We start from the raw sequence: 13,750 nt of genomic DNA on the forward strand, positions 1-13,750 counted from the left end.
TAAATAAGTATTAAATGTCTGTTTGGTGAAGGTAATCTCTCTAACCTCTAATAGTGACTGAATTACTATAAAGGGCTGGACATTGCACTGGTCCCTCATAATACAACGTTCTGTTTTTAAACATCTCTTACACGTCTAGAGTCAACCATAAACTTGCCTGGGGCCCTCGTCTCAAGGCCAGGGCTTGAGATGAGACAGGAATCTCTACATGCTTTTACCCAGAAGAATGAGAGGAAGAAACTGTGAGAACCACTAAATCACACAGAAGCCCCCAGGGGAGCACTGGATTCCCTCTCCTTGGATCTGTGCTTCTACAGGATATCACAGCTCTTACAGTTCCCCCATATGCCCTACTCCAGTGCCGGGCTTACAAGGGTCTGACTTAAGGCATCAAAGCCCTCTTACCAAGCCTTTGCCAAAAACAGAGGGAGCAGAGCTGTCTGTCTTAACTACAGTCTATTGCTCCAAACCTTCTCCATATCAGCATTGACCCTGAAATCCAATTGCCTTTTTGTTTTCCCTTTAAACTTACTGCCCAATATAACAGCTCATCGCTATTGACACGAAGGGCTTTACATGTATTACAACTCATTTACAGTCACAATAACCCTGCGAAGTATTCCTATTTTACAGATAAAGAAACTGAAATACAAGGTCAGATAACTAGTAAGTGGCAAAGCTAGGATTTAAACCCAGAGATTCTGATTCCTGGGTCTAAACTTTACTATGTGACACTCACTATCTCTATGATAAACTGCCTTCAATCTAGAAAACGCTAGAAATCTTCAGTCAGTAAAGTGCTTAGGTTTTAGTAACAAATCTGAAAGTCAACGGGCCACCTGGCTCACGTTTACTCTTGCAAATGCTGTTGATCCAGCTATTACCAGATAGTTGAGAACGATGATATTTAATTTGCAAAATGTTTATGTTTGCCAATGCTTTTCTGAACTTTTGAAATGCTGTGTACGGTAATAATGAAACACCCAACCTCCTAACCAAGTCAACCATATCTAGGTTCAGATTCTCGTTCTGTCTCTGTTTTCCTTCACCTGTAAATAAGCTATAAAGGTGTATGTAAACAACTTAGCATAGTGAATGGAGAGTAAGGAGTCAAGTCCTCTACTTTTATTCTTTAATGTTTTACCACCAACACTCCCAGGATGTGGAAAAATTGTCAAGTTCAAAGCAAATTCAGTACCCTAAACAAAACCCAGGAATTCATGTGTTAACTGAAAACAACTCTAAAAGTTAAAAAATTATGCATTCCGTTTAAATTTATAAACTGACAAACCAGAAGTTCTACCCAACAGAAACACAATAAAAACCGGTAAATAAAAAATATATTTAATATTACAAAATTATCACACAAGTCAACTACTACATGAGCATGAATGCTACTAACAATTAGCCTCCAACACTTATTCCCTCTATTTCCATCTGAATCACAATAATTTGAAACTAAAAATCCTTGAGTGTTGTATCTTTAAAACGTTTTATATAGCCACTAACTAATGTTTTATTGGAAAATCTCGGGCACTTTCAGTGGATTAAAAATGCACAACGGACAGGCTGATCTTTACTTTGGTGCCTAATGTTCTGCTGTTAGAGACTAGTCTGCGGTTGGAGGCCTAACAGCTAACATTTCAGGTAGTGCTTACTCTTCTCCAGGTGGAATGCATACAGCATATCAAGTCACTTAGTCCTCACAACAACTCCATGCGGCAAGGACTAATATCTATCCTCGTTTTTTCAGATGAGGAAACTGAGGCACGAGAGGTTAAGTGACAAGCCTAAGTGCTCAGAGCTAGGAAATCAGAGGCGGACTGTAAACCATCCTCCGTCTACAGTCCAGCCCTTGTAACTCTTCAGAGCTCTGGGGAGCGGCACGTCAATGACACCGTAAAACGTGGAAGAAATACAGTACCAGTGGGAAGCAGGGGTTCCAACGGGGTAAAGGCATGCTCCATATCGGATTATTGGCCTCTGCGATAAAAAAATAAAAATGCCACGTTAGAATTTCTCCTGTCTAATTAAACAGCGCGCGAACTCGCCAGAACCTCTGGCCGCTTTAATGCAATGCTCCGGGAGGCGTGCTAAGGGGCGGACCTTGGAGCGAGCCCGGCGCTCGGCGTTCCAGCCCGGGCGCGACTCGGCCGGGGGCGCCGCGCGGGGAGGAGCGAGGACACGGGAGGCCGGAGCCCCGCGGGATTCCGGGGCGCCGCCAGCGGGCGCCACGCGTGCCCCCGCCGGGCCGCCCCTCGCAGCCTCTCCCCGCGCATCCGTCACCATCCGGGGACTCCGCGGGAGCGAGAGGCGGCCGCCCCCTCCCGCGCTCCCGCCGATCCCACGGCCCGCGCGCCGAGGACGCGGGCGGCGCGCCGGGCTGCAGTCGCACTTACACAATGGCGGGTGGAGCCGCCGGCGAGCGGAGAGCAGGCTGCGGGAGCGAGGGCGATCGACCGCTCGGCGCTCGGCTGAGGCGCCTTGGGGAGCGCGCGGCCGGCGCCCCCAGGTTTAAGTGAAGGGCGCGCGAGGCGGCCCCGCCTCCTTCCGGGCGCCGGCGGCGCGTGCGAGCCGCGTGCCCCGCCCGACCGCGCGTGCCCGGGTGCCGGCGCCGGGCTGCCGCTGCGCCCGCCGCCTTCCTCCAGCGCTGCGGCTCTTCGAGGCGAGTTCTGCCCTGCAACTAGCTCTGGTGTTTCTGCCGCGCGCTCTTCACGGAACTTCAGCAAGGAGGCCGCTGTTTGCTCGGGACCGAGCAGCAAATGCCCCGTCACCCTTCTTCAGCCTGGCTTCAGAGCCAAGGAGATTCCCAGGTTCTCCAGAACCCTTCTCGGTCCTCCTGCTCTCGGCTCTCTCGCACCCCGCAGTATCCCCACTGAGCACGCCTTCGCTAGGCTCTTTCCTTCCTTCGCTTGGTGGAAACAATCATAGGAAGTTTTACTTGGAAGAAACTTGAAGCCGCCTACCTACGTGCAGCTCCGCCCGCTCCAGCGCTCCCAAGATGAAGAGCGCATTCTGTGGCCATGCAGCCTTTTCCAAGACGGAGCGGGCCTAACCTCCAGAAAAGTTCGTTCTTTCTTTAGGCAAAAGTCTACTCCCTGCAACTACCACTGCCCACTCCCCCTCCCCCCCGGACTGTCACATGTTGGAGGGATCTCTGGTCCTCATAGCCTTCTTAGATGTGGCTGAAGAGAGTTACACTCCCTAGGTTTTACCTTTTCTAGAGTAAACTCAATGCTCTCAAGGTTCCTGTATGATGTGATTTCAGACTCGACCATCCTGGTTCCCATTCCCTGTATCTAATGTTGCTCGTAAATCGTGGTTCTGAGAATTGCACAGCTCTCAGCACGTAACAGCTCCTGCACACCCCTGCACTAAGACACCTGATCTAATTCCAGCTTGACTTCTAGCAGCATGAGGCCTGTCCCTAGGATGACCCCGACCCCACCCCCACCCCCACCCCCGTATTAAAATGCCTGCCCGAGAATGCTCAAGGCTGCAGGGAGAATTTACTATTTGTTCTAGCCAACACCTGATGATAGGCCTTGACCTCCCAAAGGGCTTACAGTTGTGAATATGTATCTCTCACAACTCAGAAGTGCCTCTCTGTCTCGAGGACCTGAGAGCCATTCCTGTGAATGTAGTCATCAGGAAGGACAGAGCCTCTCTCTCCCATCTCTGTGGGAGGACAGAATCCTGACTTCCATAGCTGCCAACCAGCAAATAGAGCTGTCCTAACCGCATTCATACTGACCAGCCCTTTGTAATTTTTCACTTCTCTGACTCTGCTCAGCCCCCATCTTCCCCCTCTCTTATTTTCCCTTTAAAACGTCCAAAGCACCTCTGCACAAGCCGGAATGGAGCTCCCCTCTTTCTCCTGTCAGTAGTTACTAGATAAAATCTGTCTTCACCACTTTAATCCGGCTGTTTACCTTTGACACGTTTTATCACAATGTTCCAGGAGTGATTCAACCATTGAAGAGTACAACGTTGCCTATGCTCATTTAACTTTTTTAGCTATCATATCAAATAGAACTTGCAGATGTTTTTCACTTTAACCACCCTTAAGCCCAGGATACACCTATCTCATACTCAATTTTAAACCAGACTGCTAGGGGCTTCGCATATTTGTAAAATTAAATATTATGAGTTTGTGATCACAGTTGGGGCAGGCAGGCCATTTCAACTATATCACCCACTAGCTGTGAGACCTTGGAACTCTACCTCAGTTCCCTCAGATGAAAAAGGGAAACAATGTTGTCTGCTTAGGAAGGTTTCTGTAGGAATCAAATGACTTGGTGTAGATAGACACCTGGCCTGGTGCCTAGCATATATAGGTTTGCAACAAACGTTTGTCGCTCTCTGTCAATATGGTATTCCACACACACCTTGATGACATCACTGTTTATATTTGTAGCATACGTCTTTGCAAAGTTTTTACATGTAATCTAGATCAAATTTCTCCCAAAGTCATTAGGAAGAAAATTGAAATATTTAACTACAATAAATTTCAAAAGTCCACATGTTTAAAGATGCCACTAGTGAAACTAAAAGACAACAAACGGGAGGTGGAGGGAGAATATTTGCACATGTAACAGACAAGTGGTTGCCATATCTGTATCATATGAAGAACTACAAACCCATCAGTAAAAGGAAAACAAACCAGTAAAATGATGACCAAGGATATATAAGTACAAGCAAATTACAGAAGATATTCAAATGGCAAATAAACATTTGAAAAACACGACATCACTAGCATTTGGAGACAAATTTGAACAATGAGATAAATTTACTTGCCATATTGCAAACAACTTTTAAATAATAATACAAATTTACATTTATTGAGCAATTATTTTGTTCCAGCCACTGTGTTGAAGTCTTTTATATTTTATTTAATTACCCTAAAATGCAGGCTCCAAGAGAATGTCGGGGGAACAGGGAGAATCTCCCTCTGCCCTTTCCCTTAAGGTTCTTCTGGCTGGCCAAATAATTAACAAGACAGGTTAGCAGGAGAAAATAATACCAAGTTTAATAACAGGTATACATGGGAGAAACTCAGAAATGAGCAACTCGTCCCTCTGTCTAAGCTGCTTGCTTAAGTATTGCAGCTAAAGGCGAGGAGCGTGTTGGGGGTGGGTAGTGGCCTGGGACTTCAGAGGGCAGGAGGACAATTCTTTTTGGGGTCATCTATAGATAATGTGGTCAGGGAGAGACAGAGTTTTTTGATAAAAGAGGCTTGGTGCCTTTGCTATTGTAACCTCTATCCTACATTATCTTTATAGCCATCATGATAGAAGATCTGTTCCAGGAAGGAGCCACCATGTCAAATTCTTTAGGCAGTTAGTGGGGGAGGTCAAATGTCCCTCAGAGAAAACAATCAAGGTAAAGAGATATATTTCAGGGTGGCCAAATCTTGATCTCCCACAAGAACAAGGACCAAATTTTAATTGTTCACCTTGAATGCTCACACTCTAGCATAGTTGCTGGCAAAGAGCAAGCAATCATTGAGTACTTATTGATTGTTCATAATGAAATTGTTTGCAAAAGCCTGGAATGCTACTCCTCCAGTTCTTCTCCAGGCTCATCCATCAAGTCTCATCACAAAACTGACTTCGTTCCCCTGGTTACTCCTCCTCTCATCTAGGATTGTCTGTTTGTTTTCCTGCATAGCTATACTCACGATCTCTAGTTATTTAACCGAGCTGTTTATGACTTGTCTCCTACTAGCTCCCTAAGAGTAGGAACCATATCTGTTTTGTTCATTGCTCTTTCTCTAGCCTAGCAGGATACCTCACCCATAGCCTACTCAATAAATATTTGTTAAATGGATTAATAAATGGCGAGTGGGGAGGATGGAAAATTATAGTACAGCATACCAGGAAGTTTTTAAAAGAATAAGCTAAATCAATATGCCCTCATGTGGAAAAATGTCCATGACAGAGTAAATTTTACAAATGCAAATGGTAGAATAACCCCACTTATGTTTTTAAATGTATTTGGATATCCACAGAGAATTGTTAAAAGTGAGCTCTGAGAAAAAGGGATGGAGTACACAGGAGGCCATAGGATGAGGGAAATACTACTTTTTATTTCATACACTTCTGTATTTTATTAGTATTTTTGCAATAAGCATATTAAAGAAATTTAAGTTTGTAAAATTGTATATTAAAAGAAAATTAATGGGTCATTATTGTTAACCCTTAGCATATTTTGGGCTTACAGAGAAGGCAACACACATACAGACATGGTACAATTTTCAGAGGAATGATTCCATACTTCAACCAAATTTCCAGTGGATTCTGTGACTACAAAAAGTTCCATGGGGTAGAAAGGAATTCCCAGTGGTAGGTTATGTGGTTTTCTCCAATATACAAAGATGGCTCTCCCGTCTTACTCACTAGTTATCTTCCACCCTGCCCCCATTTTCTTGAACTGGTGGAGATCAAAATGTATGGTATATTGTTCCAAAAGATTCTATAATAAAAATTTTCTGCAACGAAATAAGTTTTGAAAACACTGCACACTATCACCAACCTCCTTTGAGATTTATAACACATTATCCATCTTTTTTTTTTTTTTTGTGAGGAAGATCAGCCCTGAGCTAACATACATGCTAATCCTACTCTTTTTGCTGAGGAAGATCAGCTCTGAGCTAACATCTATTGCCAATCCGCCTCCTTTTTTTTTTTTTATCCCCAAAGCCCCAGTAGATAGTTGTATGTCATAGTTGCACATGCTTCTAGTTGCTGTATGTGGGACGCGGCCGGAGAAGCGGTGGGTCAGTGCGTGCTGGGGATGTGAACCCGGGCCGCCATTAACCGCTAAACCACGGGGCCGGCCGCACGTTATCCATCTTTAAACATCTCATGAAGACCAGAAGAACCTGTTTCTCTCCGAACTCAGAATGCCTCGAAGACATTGGAGTATATTACACTGTTTTTTTTGGCATTTCTTTTAAAATCTTGTAGAACAGTGTTGCTCCAAACAACTGTTGGGGAAAAGCTACCAGAGACTATTAACCCTGGGTGCTAACTCCTCTTTGCTGCAATGGCTGTTCCCCCTACTGCTGCTGCTAAGTGGTCTTGGAGTTTCCAATCTTCAGTCAGCATCCATCAGCTCATCTATTTCAGCTTTTTGTTGTTGTTGTTCAGAAAATCAAATCATTCTCTCAACTTCAAAATGCATATTTATTGTGATCTCACTTTAACAGCTCAAGCAGTATTTCTATCTGCCTTTAGGATATTTCCACTTAAATATTTCACCATTACCTCTGATTCAAGTGGTTAAAACTGAAATCATCAATTGAGTCCTCCTCCCAGAGTCTCCATTTCTTTCCTTGGTATCATTATTCTTTTGCACTCCTTGATAAATAATTTTAATTTGCCTTATCCTTCATTCCATGAACTCGGCAAGTTGCCAACTTTTGTCCTATTGATCACTTCTTCCAGCCTGTCGAGGTCAATTTGGATCAAGATTCTATTATCCTTGTCGTTTCCTCTCATCCATCAATCAAAATTCTCATTATTTTAAAGCATATCTTGAGTATCTTCTCCAAAGATTCTTCCCTCAAGTTCACTCACAGTTAATCTCATTGTGCTCTGTTATCCCATTACATTCCTTTATGCTTCTTTTACACACCTTTCCACAGTCTGATATGGTATGGCTCATTTTAAATGTATGCCACCTTGTGGTCCAAGAAGGCTGCTTGAACTCCAGCCTTTACCTATTCATTTCAAGCATTAGGAAGGAGGAAGTGTACAGAAGATACACCACCTGCCATATAAACAAATGTTCAAGACAAAATGCACCTGACAACTGAGATGATTTTATTCAGGCTATTGCAATAAGGAGCACATCCTAGATCCTAAGATCCAACTGTCTCCATAGTGTGGTTTTGCCTTGGATTTTTATAGGGCAGCATAGACAAGTCTCATGTTGGGTGATTTATACTTGGGCTCATTTTGCAGTCAGGGGAAATCTTAGCTGAACAGAAAATGTTTATCTCTGTGTTTAGCTATTTTCAGGCAAACATTTCTAATATCAGCTAATCATTCATGAGACAAAGAATGGGGAGTTGGATACAGCTGAAACTAATATAATGTTTTATGTCAATTATATCTCAATTTGGGGAAAAAAAAAGAATGGGGAGTTGGAGGGACTACCTGGCCTCCTCAGAGGTTCAGGCAAAAACAAGGGATATCTGAGAGTCTCCTGGGAGTCAGGAGAAAGTGCACACTGAGTCTTATCTAAGTCATTTGGAGAAGGGTAGTTCTTTGAGGTAATCCTTTTCCTGGAACACAAAAAGGTGGGGGAGTTTCTTAGCCATCACTGTTTTCCACGAGCACAGGCTCAGGTGGAGTCCAACATGGTTAGAGGCTTCCTGAAAGTCTCAGATAATACTTTTGCTTAACCCTAATTGACCAGCACTTAATCATGTGGCTCCATCTAGCTTTAAGGGAGGCTGGAAAATGTAATCTAGTACATGAGATGCAGTGGGGCCAGATAAAAATGGATGCTATTACTAAACAGGCAAGGGAAAATAGATATTAAGAGGGAACTAGCCGATTAGTGTGTACAACACTCAGACTCCATAATAACTGCTGACTGTTGCACTTTTCTGTTCTCCCACTCTTACTGAACCAAGTGGGCTCGCCTCCTGGTGAGTTAAATAAGACTCTACACCAGTGGAAGTTGTCTCACAAAGTAAAGTGTATTTGTAGCATATAGGAGGCCATGAGGAATCATTTCCAAAGTCATGGCATCCCTGAACAAAGGGAAGCAGGAACTTTTATTTCGGTTGGGGAATGAATATTCAAAAGGGAGGGGTGGGTATTTGCTTGCCCAGGCTCAGTTGGAGAACATGCTTATACATAATGAGGCCTAAGCTCCTCCTGGAGAGATCTTTGCATTAAAAATAAGGCAAAGGTCATGGGCATAGCTCTTGAGGGGAGGCTTGGTCAGTTTCAGGATGGCTGGTGGTTACATCTCCCTTGAGTTTCTTGCCTGGTCAGTTTCAGGATGGCTGGTGGTTACATCTCCTTAACATACAAAAGGAAAAGTAATAGCTTGGAAAAACAGTTAATTGCTTCCCAACCTACCTTTGAGTTTCTCCAGCTGCCTAGTTGGTGACATTCTTGCTTGCTTAAAACTGATCAGGTGATTTAAGAATAAAATCCAAACTGAAAAGACCCTGAATAATCTGGCCTTTACCCATCTCCAATTTTACCTGACACCATTCTTTTTACATATGAAGCTCCAGCCAAACTTGCTCCTGTACTGCTTTTTAAACAGAACAAGTCCTTTCTATTTCTTTTTCCCTGTCCTAGAATGTTCATCCCCCCTACAAAGTTCTTTACGTAATTGGCTCATTCCAAGCTCAAATGTCACCTCTTCAAAGAAGGCTTCCTTGATTTTCCTATCTAAAATCACTTCCCCTAGTTACTCTCTATTTGGCACACTGTTACTCTTCTTTAGAATATTTTCTTGTTTATTTATTAGCCTTCTTTTCCATGAGGAGGCAGGGGCTTGGCCTGATCTGTTCACTGCTATATTGTCAGTGCCAAACATGTATATGGTGCATAACAAGCACTCAATGCACATATATATATATATAATTTCTATATGTACATTTGTACATATAGATACATTTGTATATAACATACATTTGTATGTTATGTATAACATATTTGTGTATATATATTTGTGAAGGATTTATTAACCACAAAAGATCTACACATCACTGAAAAATATCTATTATACCATAGAATAAATATGAGCTAGACATATTATTTATTCAACCTGTGGATAATATTTAAGGCGTAAAATGCTTTGGGAACACCTGGCCACTCCATAAACTCCCAGACATTGACATCTTGCAGGTTGGAAACCACTGGCATAAGAGAAGACATCCTTGTTTTAGGCATCAGTAACCTAGCTTTCACCACTGAAGGGGAACAAACTCTTGTTTCAACCACTATTATATTTGTGAAAGAGCAATAAGCAATAAGGTGCTATCTTGTTTAAGCCATTCTTATTTAGGTTTTTTTTTTTCCTTTGGTTATGTGCTGCCCAACCTTACATCAGCTAATAAATGATGACTGACCTAGAGTGATTGCAGTAGAGATGCACAGAAGTGAAAAGATTTGGGATATATTTGGGGATCCCAACCAACTCTTCTTGGCTATGCATCAAATGTGGGGTATGAGAGATTTCACTCCTAAGTTTTTGTATTTTGCAATGAGGTACACTATATACCTATATATATATACCTGTATATCTATATGTAGTTTCACCTGCTGAGATGGGGAAGACAAGTTAAGAGAGAGGAAAATGAATTTATGAGAAATGATATAATATAAATGTTGAGGGGAGATATATAAATGTAGGGGTGCGGGATGCAAAACTTTACCTCTGACCTCTTAGGTTCTCCAGCTGGGCCTGAGAATTAAGTTAACAAAAGACAGATTAACAGGAGAAAAGCAGACAGATTTATTTAATATAAGTTTTATGTGACACTGGAGCCCTCATAAGGAAATGAAGACCCAAAGAAGTGGTAAAACCTAACTGCCTTGGTACTAGGTTGAACAAAGAGGCAACTGTAGAAAAGTAATTAAAATGTACCAAGAGGCTAAAAGTAGATGAGTCATTTTACTGAGGTCTGTTTGTACAGAATTCTCGCAGCTTCCACTCCCATCTCTAGTGGTAAGAATCTTTCTTTCCTCCTAGTTCAGGGAGGGCAGCTTTCACCTGGGAGATTTATCTCTGGCTCTCAGGAGGAAAAGAGGAGGTCAGAGCACTCTTCTTGCACCTGCTGTTTTTCAAGTGCTTTTAAGTCAAAATAATCCTTATGCCAAAATGACATATTTTGGGTGGCATATTCTGCCACTCTTCAGTAAAAGCCTCCCCTTATAAACAGTAGTCTTGAGGATTATGTGTTTTTCAATTAATAGTTTATAGAAGTTTTCAAACCTGCAAAAAAAAAATTATGTTGGGGGCCGGACCCATGGCTTAGCGGTTAAGTGCGAGCGCTCTGCTGCTGGCGGACAGGGTTCGGATCTGGGTGTGTACCGACGCACCGCTTGTTGGCCATGCTGAGGTGGTGTCCCACATACAGCAACTAGAAGGACGTGCAACTATGACGTACAACTATCTACTGGGGCTTTGGGGAGAAAAAGGGGGAAAAAATATTATGTTGAAAACTAGTCCCCAGGGCCGGCCCCGTGGCTTAGCGGTTAGGTGCCGCGAGCTCTGCTGCTGGCAGCCCCAGTTCGGATCCTGGGTGCGCACCGAGGCACTGCTTCTCCGGCCATGCTGGGGCCGCGTCCCACATACAGCAACTAGAGGGATGTGCAGCTGTGACATACAACTATCTACTGGGGCTTTGGGGGAAAAATAAATAAATAAAATTATTAAAAAAAAAAAAAAGAAAACTAGTCCTGTTTTTTTTTATTAAGACCTTTATAGGGCTAGCCCCGTGGCTTAGCGGTTAAGTGCGTACACTGTGCTGCTGGGGGCCCGGGTTCAGATCCCGGCTCGCACCAACGCACCGCTTGTCGGGCCATGCTGAGGCGGCGACCCACATACAGCAACTAGAAGGATGTGCAACTATGATGTACAACTATCTATTGGGGCTTTTGGGAGAAAAAGGGGGGAAAAATTATGTTGAAAACTAGTCCTGTTTTTTTTTATTAAGACTTTTATAGGGCCGTCCCCGTGGCTTAGCCGTTAAGTGCATGCGCTCTGCTACTGGCGGCCCGGGTTCGGATCCCAGGCGTGCACTGCCGCACCGCTTCTCTGGCCATGCTGAGGCTGCGTCCCCCATACAGCAACTAGAAGGTTGTGCAACTATGACATACAACTATCTATTGGGGCTTTGGGGGAAATAAAAGGAGGAGGATTGGCAATAGATGTTAGCTCAGAGCCAGTCTTCCTCAGCAAAAAGAGGAGGATTAGCATGGATGTTAGCTCAGGGCTGATCTTCCTCACCAAAAAACAAAAGACTTTTATAAATAATAAGACACACATGTTCTTGAGAAGACACATTCCTAAAAAAAATCTCCAAATAAATATAATAAATTTAATACTGAAACTGCCTCAGAATTACCAATTACAGTTGATTAGTCCACATACTTCCTTCTCTAAAATGTTTTTGTAAGCTGTTTTTCAGAGAGCATGTGCAGACAATGGAAACCTTGCCCTCAGATGACCTCAAGCCATGCCAGGACCAAAAAATTCCCTAACTATGGAACCCAATGTGATGTAAAAGCAGCACAGGGAATCTAATAAGAAGCAAAGGGTCCCTCAATTTGTAGCACACTGGACTTACAACATCCTTACACTCCCACCATCCAGATTCTGCCAAGCTAGCATTTTACATACTCACTCTCACTTTCAACTCCTTAAAAGTCTGTTCACACTTCAGCTCAAGGAGACAGATTTGAGCCTTGCCTCCTGTCTTTTTGCTGGTCAACCCTGAAATAAAGCTCTTTCTTCTCTCAAAAGCCACTGCCATAGTATTGGATTCTGTGAGCATCGGGCAGGGAGCCCTTGCTCAGCAACAATACTTTTCAAAATCCCAGTGAGATTTTTATGGAATTTTAGAAAGTGATTTGTAAATATGCCAGGGGAATACCTTTTTTGAAAAAGAAGTTCAATAAGAGACTTTTCCTACTAGGTATATAAAAATACATATCACCAGAGTAACTAAAAAGTGGTAGCATTAGCATAGAAACAGATAGCTTGATAGAACAAAATAGAGTTCAGAAATAAACTCATATACGTGGGAATTTAGTTTATGATAAAGGTGACATTTTAAATTAGAGGAAAAAAATATAGCAGTATATAGTTAGCCCTCCATATCCACGGATTCCGTGTTTGCGGATTCAACCAACCGCAGAATGAAAGGCCTACAATGTTTGCATCTGTACTGAACATGTACAGATTTTTTTTCTTGTTGTTATTCCCTAAACAATGCCATATAACAACCAGTTACATAGCATTTACATTGTATTAGGTATGATAAGTAATCTAGAGATGATTTAAAGTATGCAGAAGGATGTACGTAGGTTATATGCAAATACTACGCCACTTTATATGAGACTTGAGTTTCCTCAGATTTTGGTATCCAAGGGAGTCCTGGAACCAAGACCCCAAGGATACTCAGGGATGACTGTATTTAATAAATATTCTTGATGCAATTATCTATACATGGAAATGAATAAAAATCAATTTCTACTTCACATCATATAAAGATAAATTTCTAACGTATTAAAAACTAAATATAAAAGTCAAATCCTTTTTTAATAAGAATTTTAAGAAATAATATTTGGATAAGGAAGGTCTTTCTCAGTAATTCACAAAACTCAGAAGTCACCTCGGATTTGACTAAGAAATTTTAAACTCCTATAGAGAGAAAAACAACTTAAAGAGACAAGCAGCACATAGGGAAGAAATATATGCAACATAAATATCAGGCAAATACCTACTATCCAGAACATAAAAAGAGCTTCTGCAAATCAATAAGAAAAAAAGAAAAAGCAATTCATGTAAGAAATAAATACAAAATGCTAATAAATCCATCAAAGATGCTCAGCTCTCTAATAATTATAGAAATACAAGCTAAAACAATTAAACTTTTTTAATTAAAAACTGAAAAATATTAATAATATCTAATGTTTCAGAGGACTTGGGGAAATGATCATTTTCAAACACCTTTATGTATTGTAAGTGGGTAAGTCCTTTTCTGGTAGGT

General features: G+C 42.2%; 1 protein-coding gene across 3 annotated transcripts in view; it reads right to left on the minus strand.

Moving 5' to 3' along the window:
- TPK1 (thiamin pyrophosphokinase 1) overlaps positions 1-2,490 on the minus strand; it is a 327,688-nt gene extending 325,198 nt beyond the window's left edge. The window contains exons 1-2 of one of the 3 annotated variants that reach the window (XM_058532212.1): positions 2,400-2,485; positions 1,925-1,988 (exon numbers count right to left, since the gene is read on the minus strand). In XM_058532212.1, the coding sequence (XP_058388195.1) occupies positions 1,925-1,967 (43 nt within the window). In that variant the 5' untranslated portion in view covers positions 1,968-1,988; positions 2,400-2,485. Of the gene's footprint in view, positions 1-1,924; positions 1,989-2,399 lie in introns of all 3 variants that reach the window. The other 2 variants (XM_058532223.1, XM_058532219.1) reach the window with 2 other exon arrangements.
- Positions 2,491-13,750: the final 11,260 nt, after the last annotated feature.

Source organism: Diceros bicornis, chromosome 3 (assembly GCF_020826845.1).
Source record: "Diceros bicornis minor isolate mBicDic1 chromosome 3, mDicBic1.mat.cur, whole genome shotgun sequence".
Taxonomy (NCBI): Eukaryota; Metazoa; Chordata; class Mammalia; order Perissodactyla; family Rhinocerotidae; genus Diceros; species Diceros bicornis.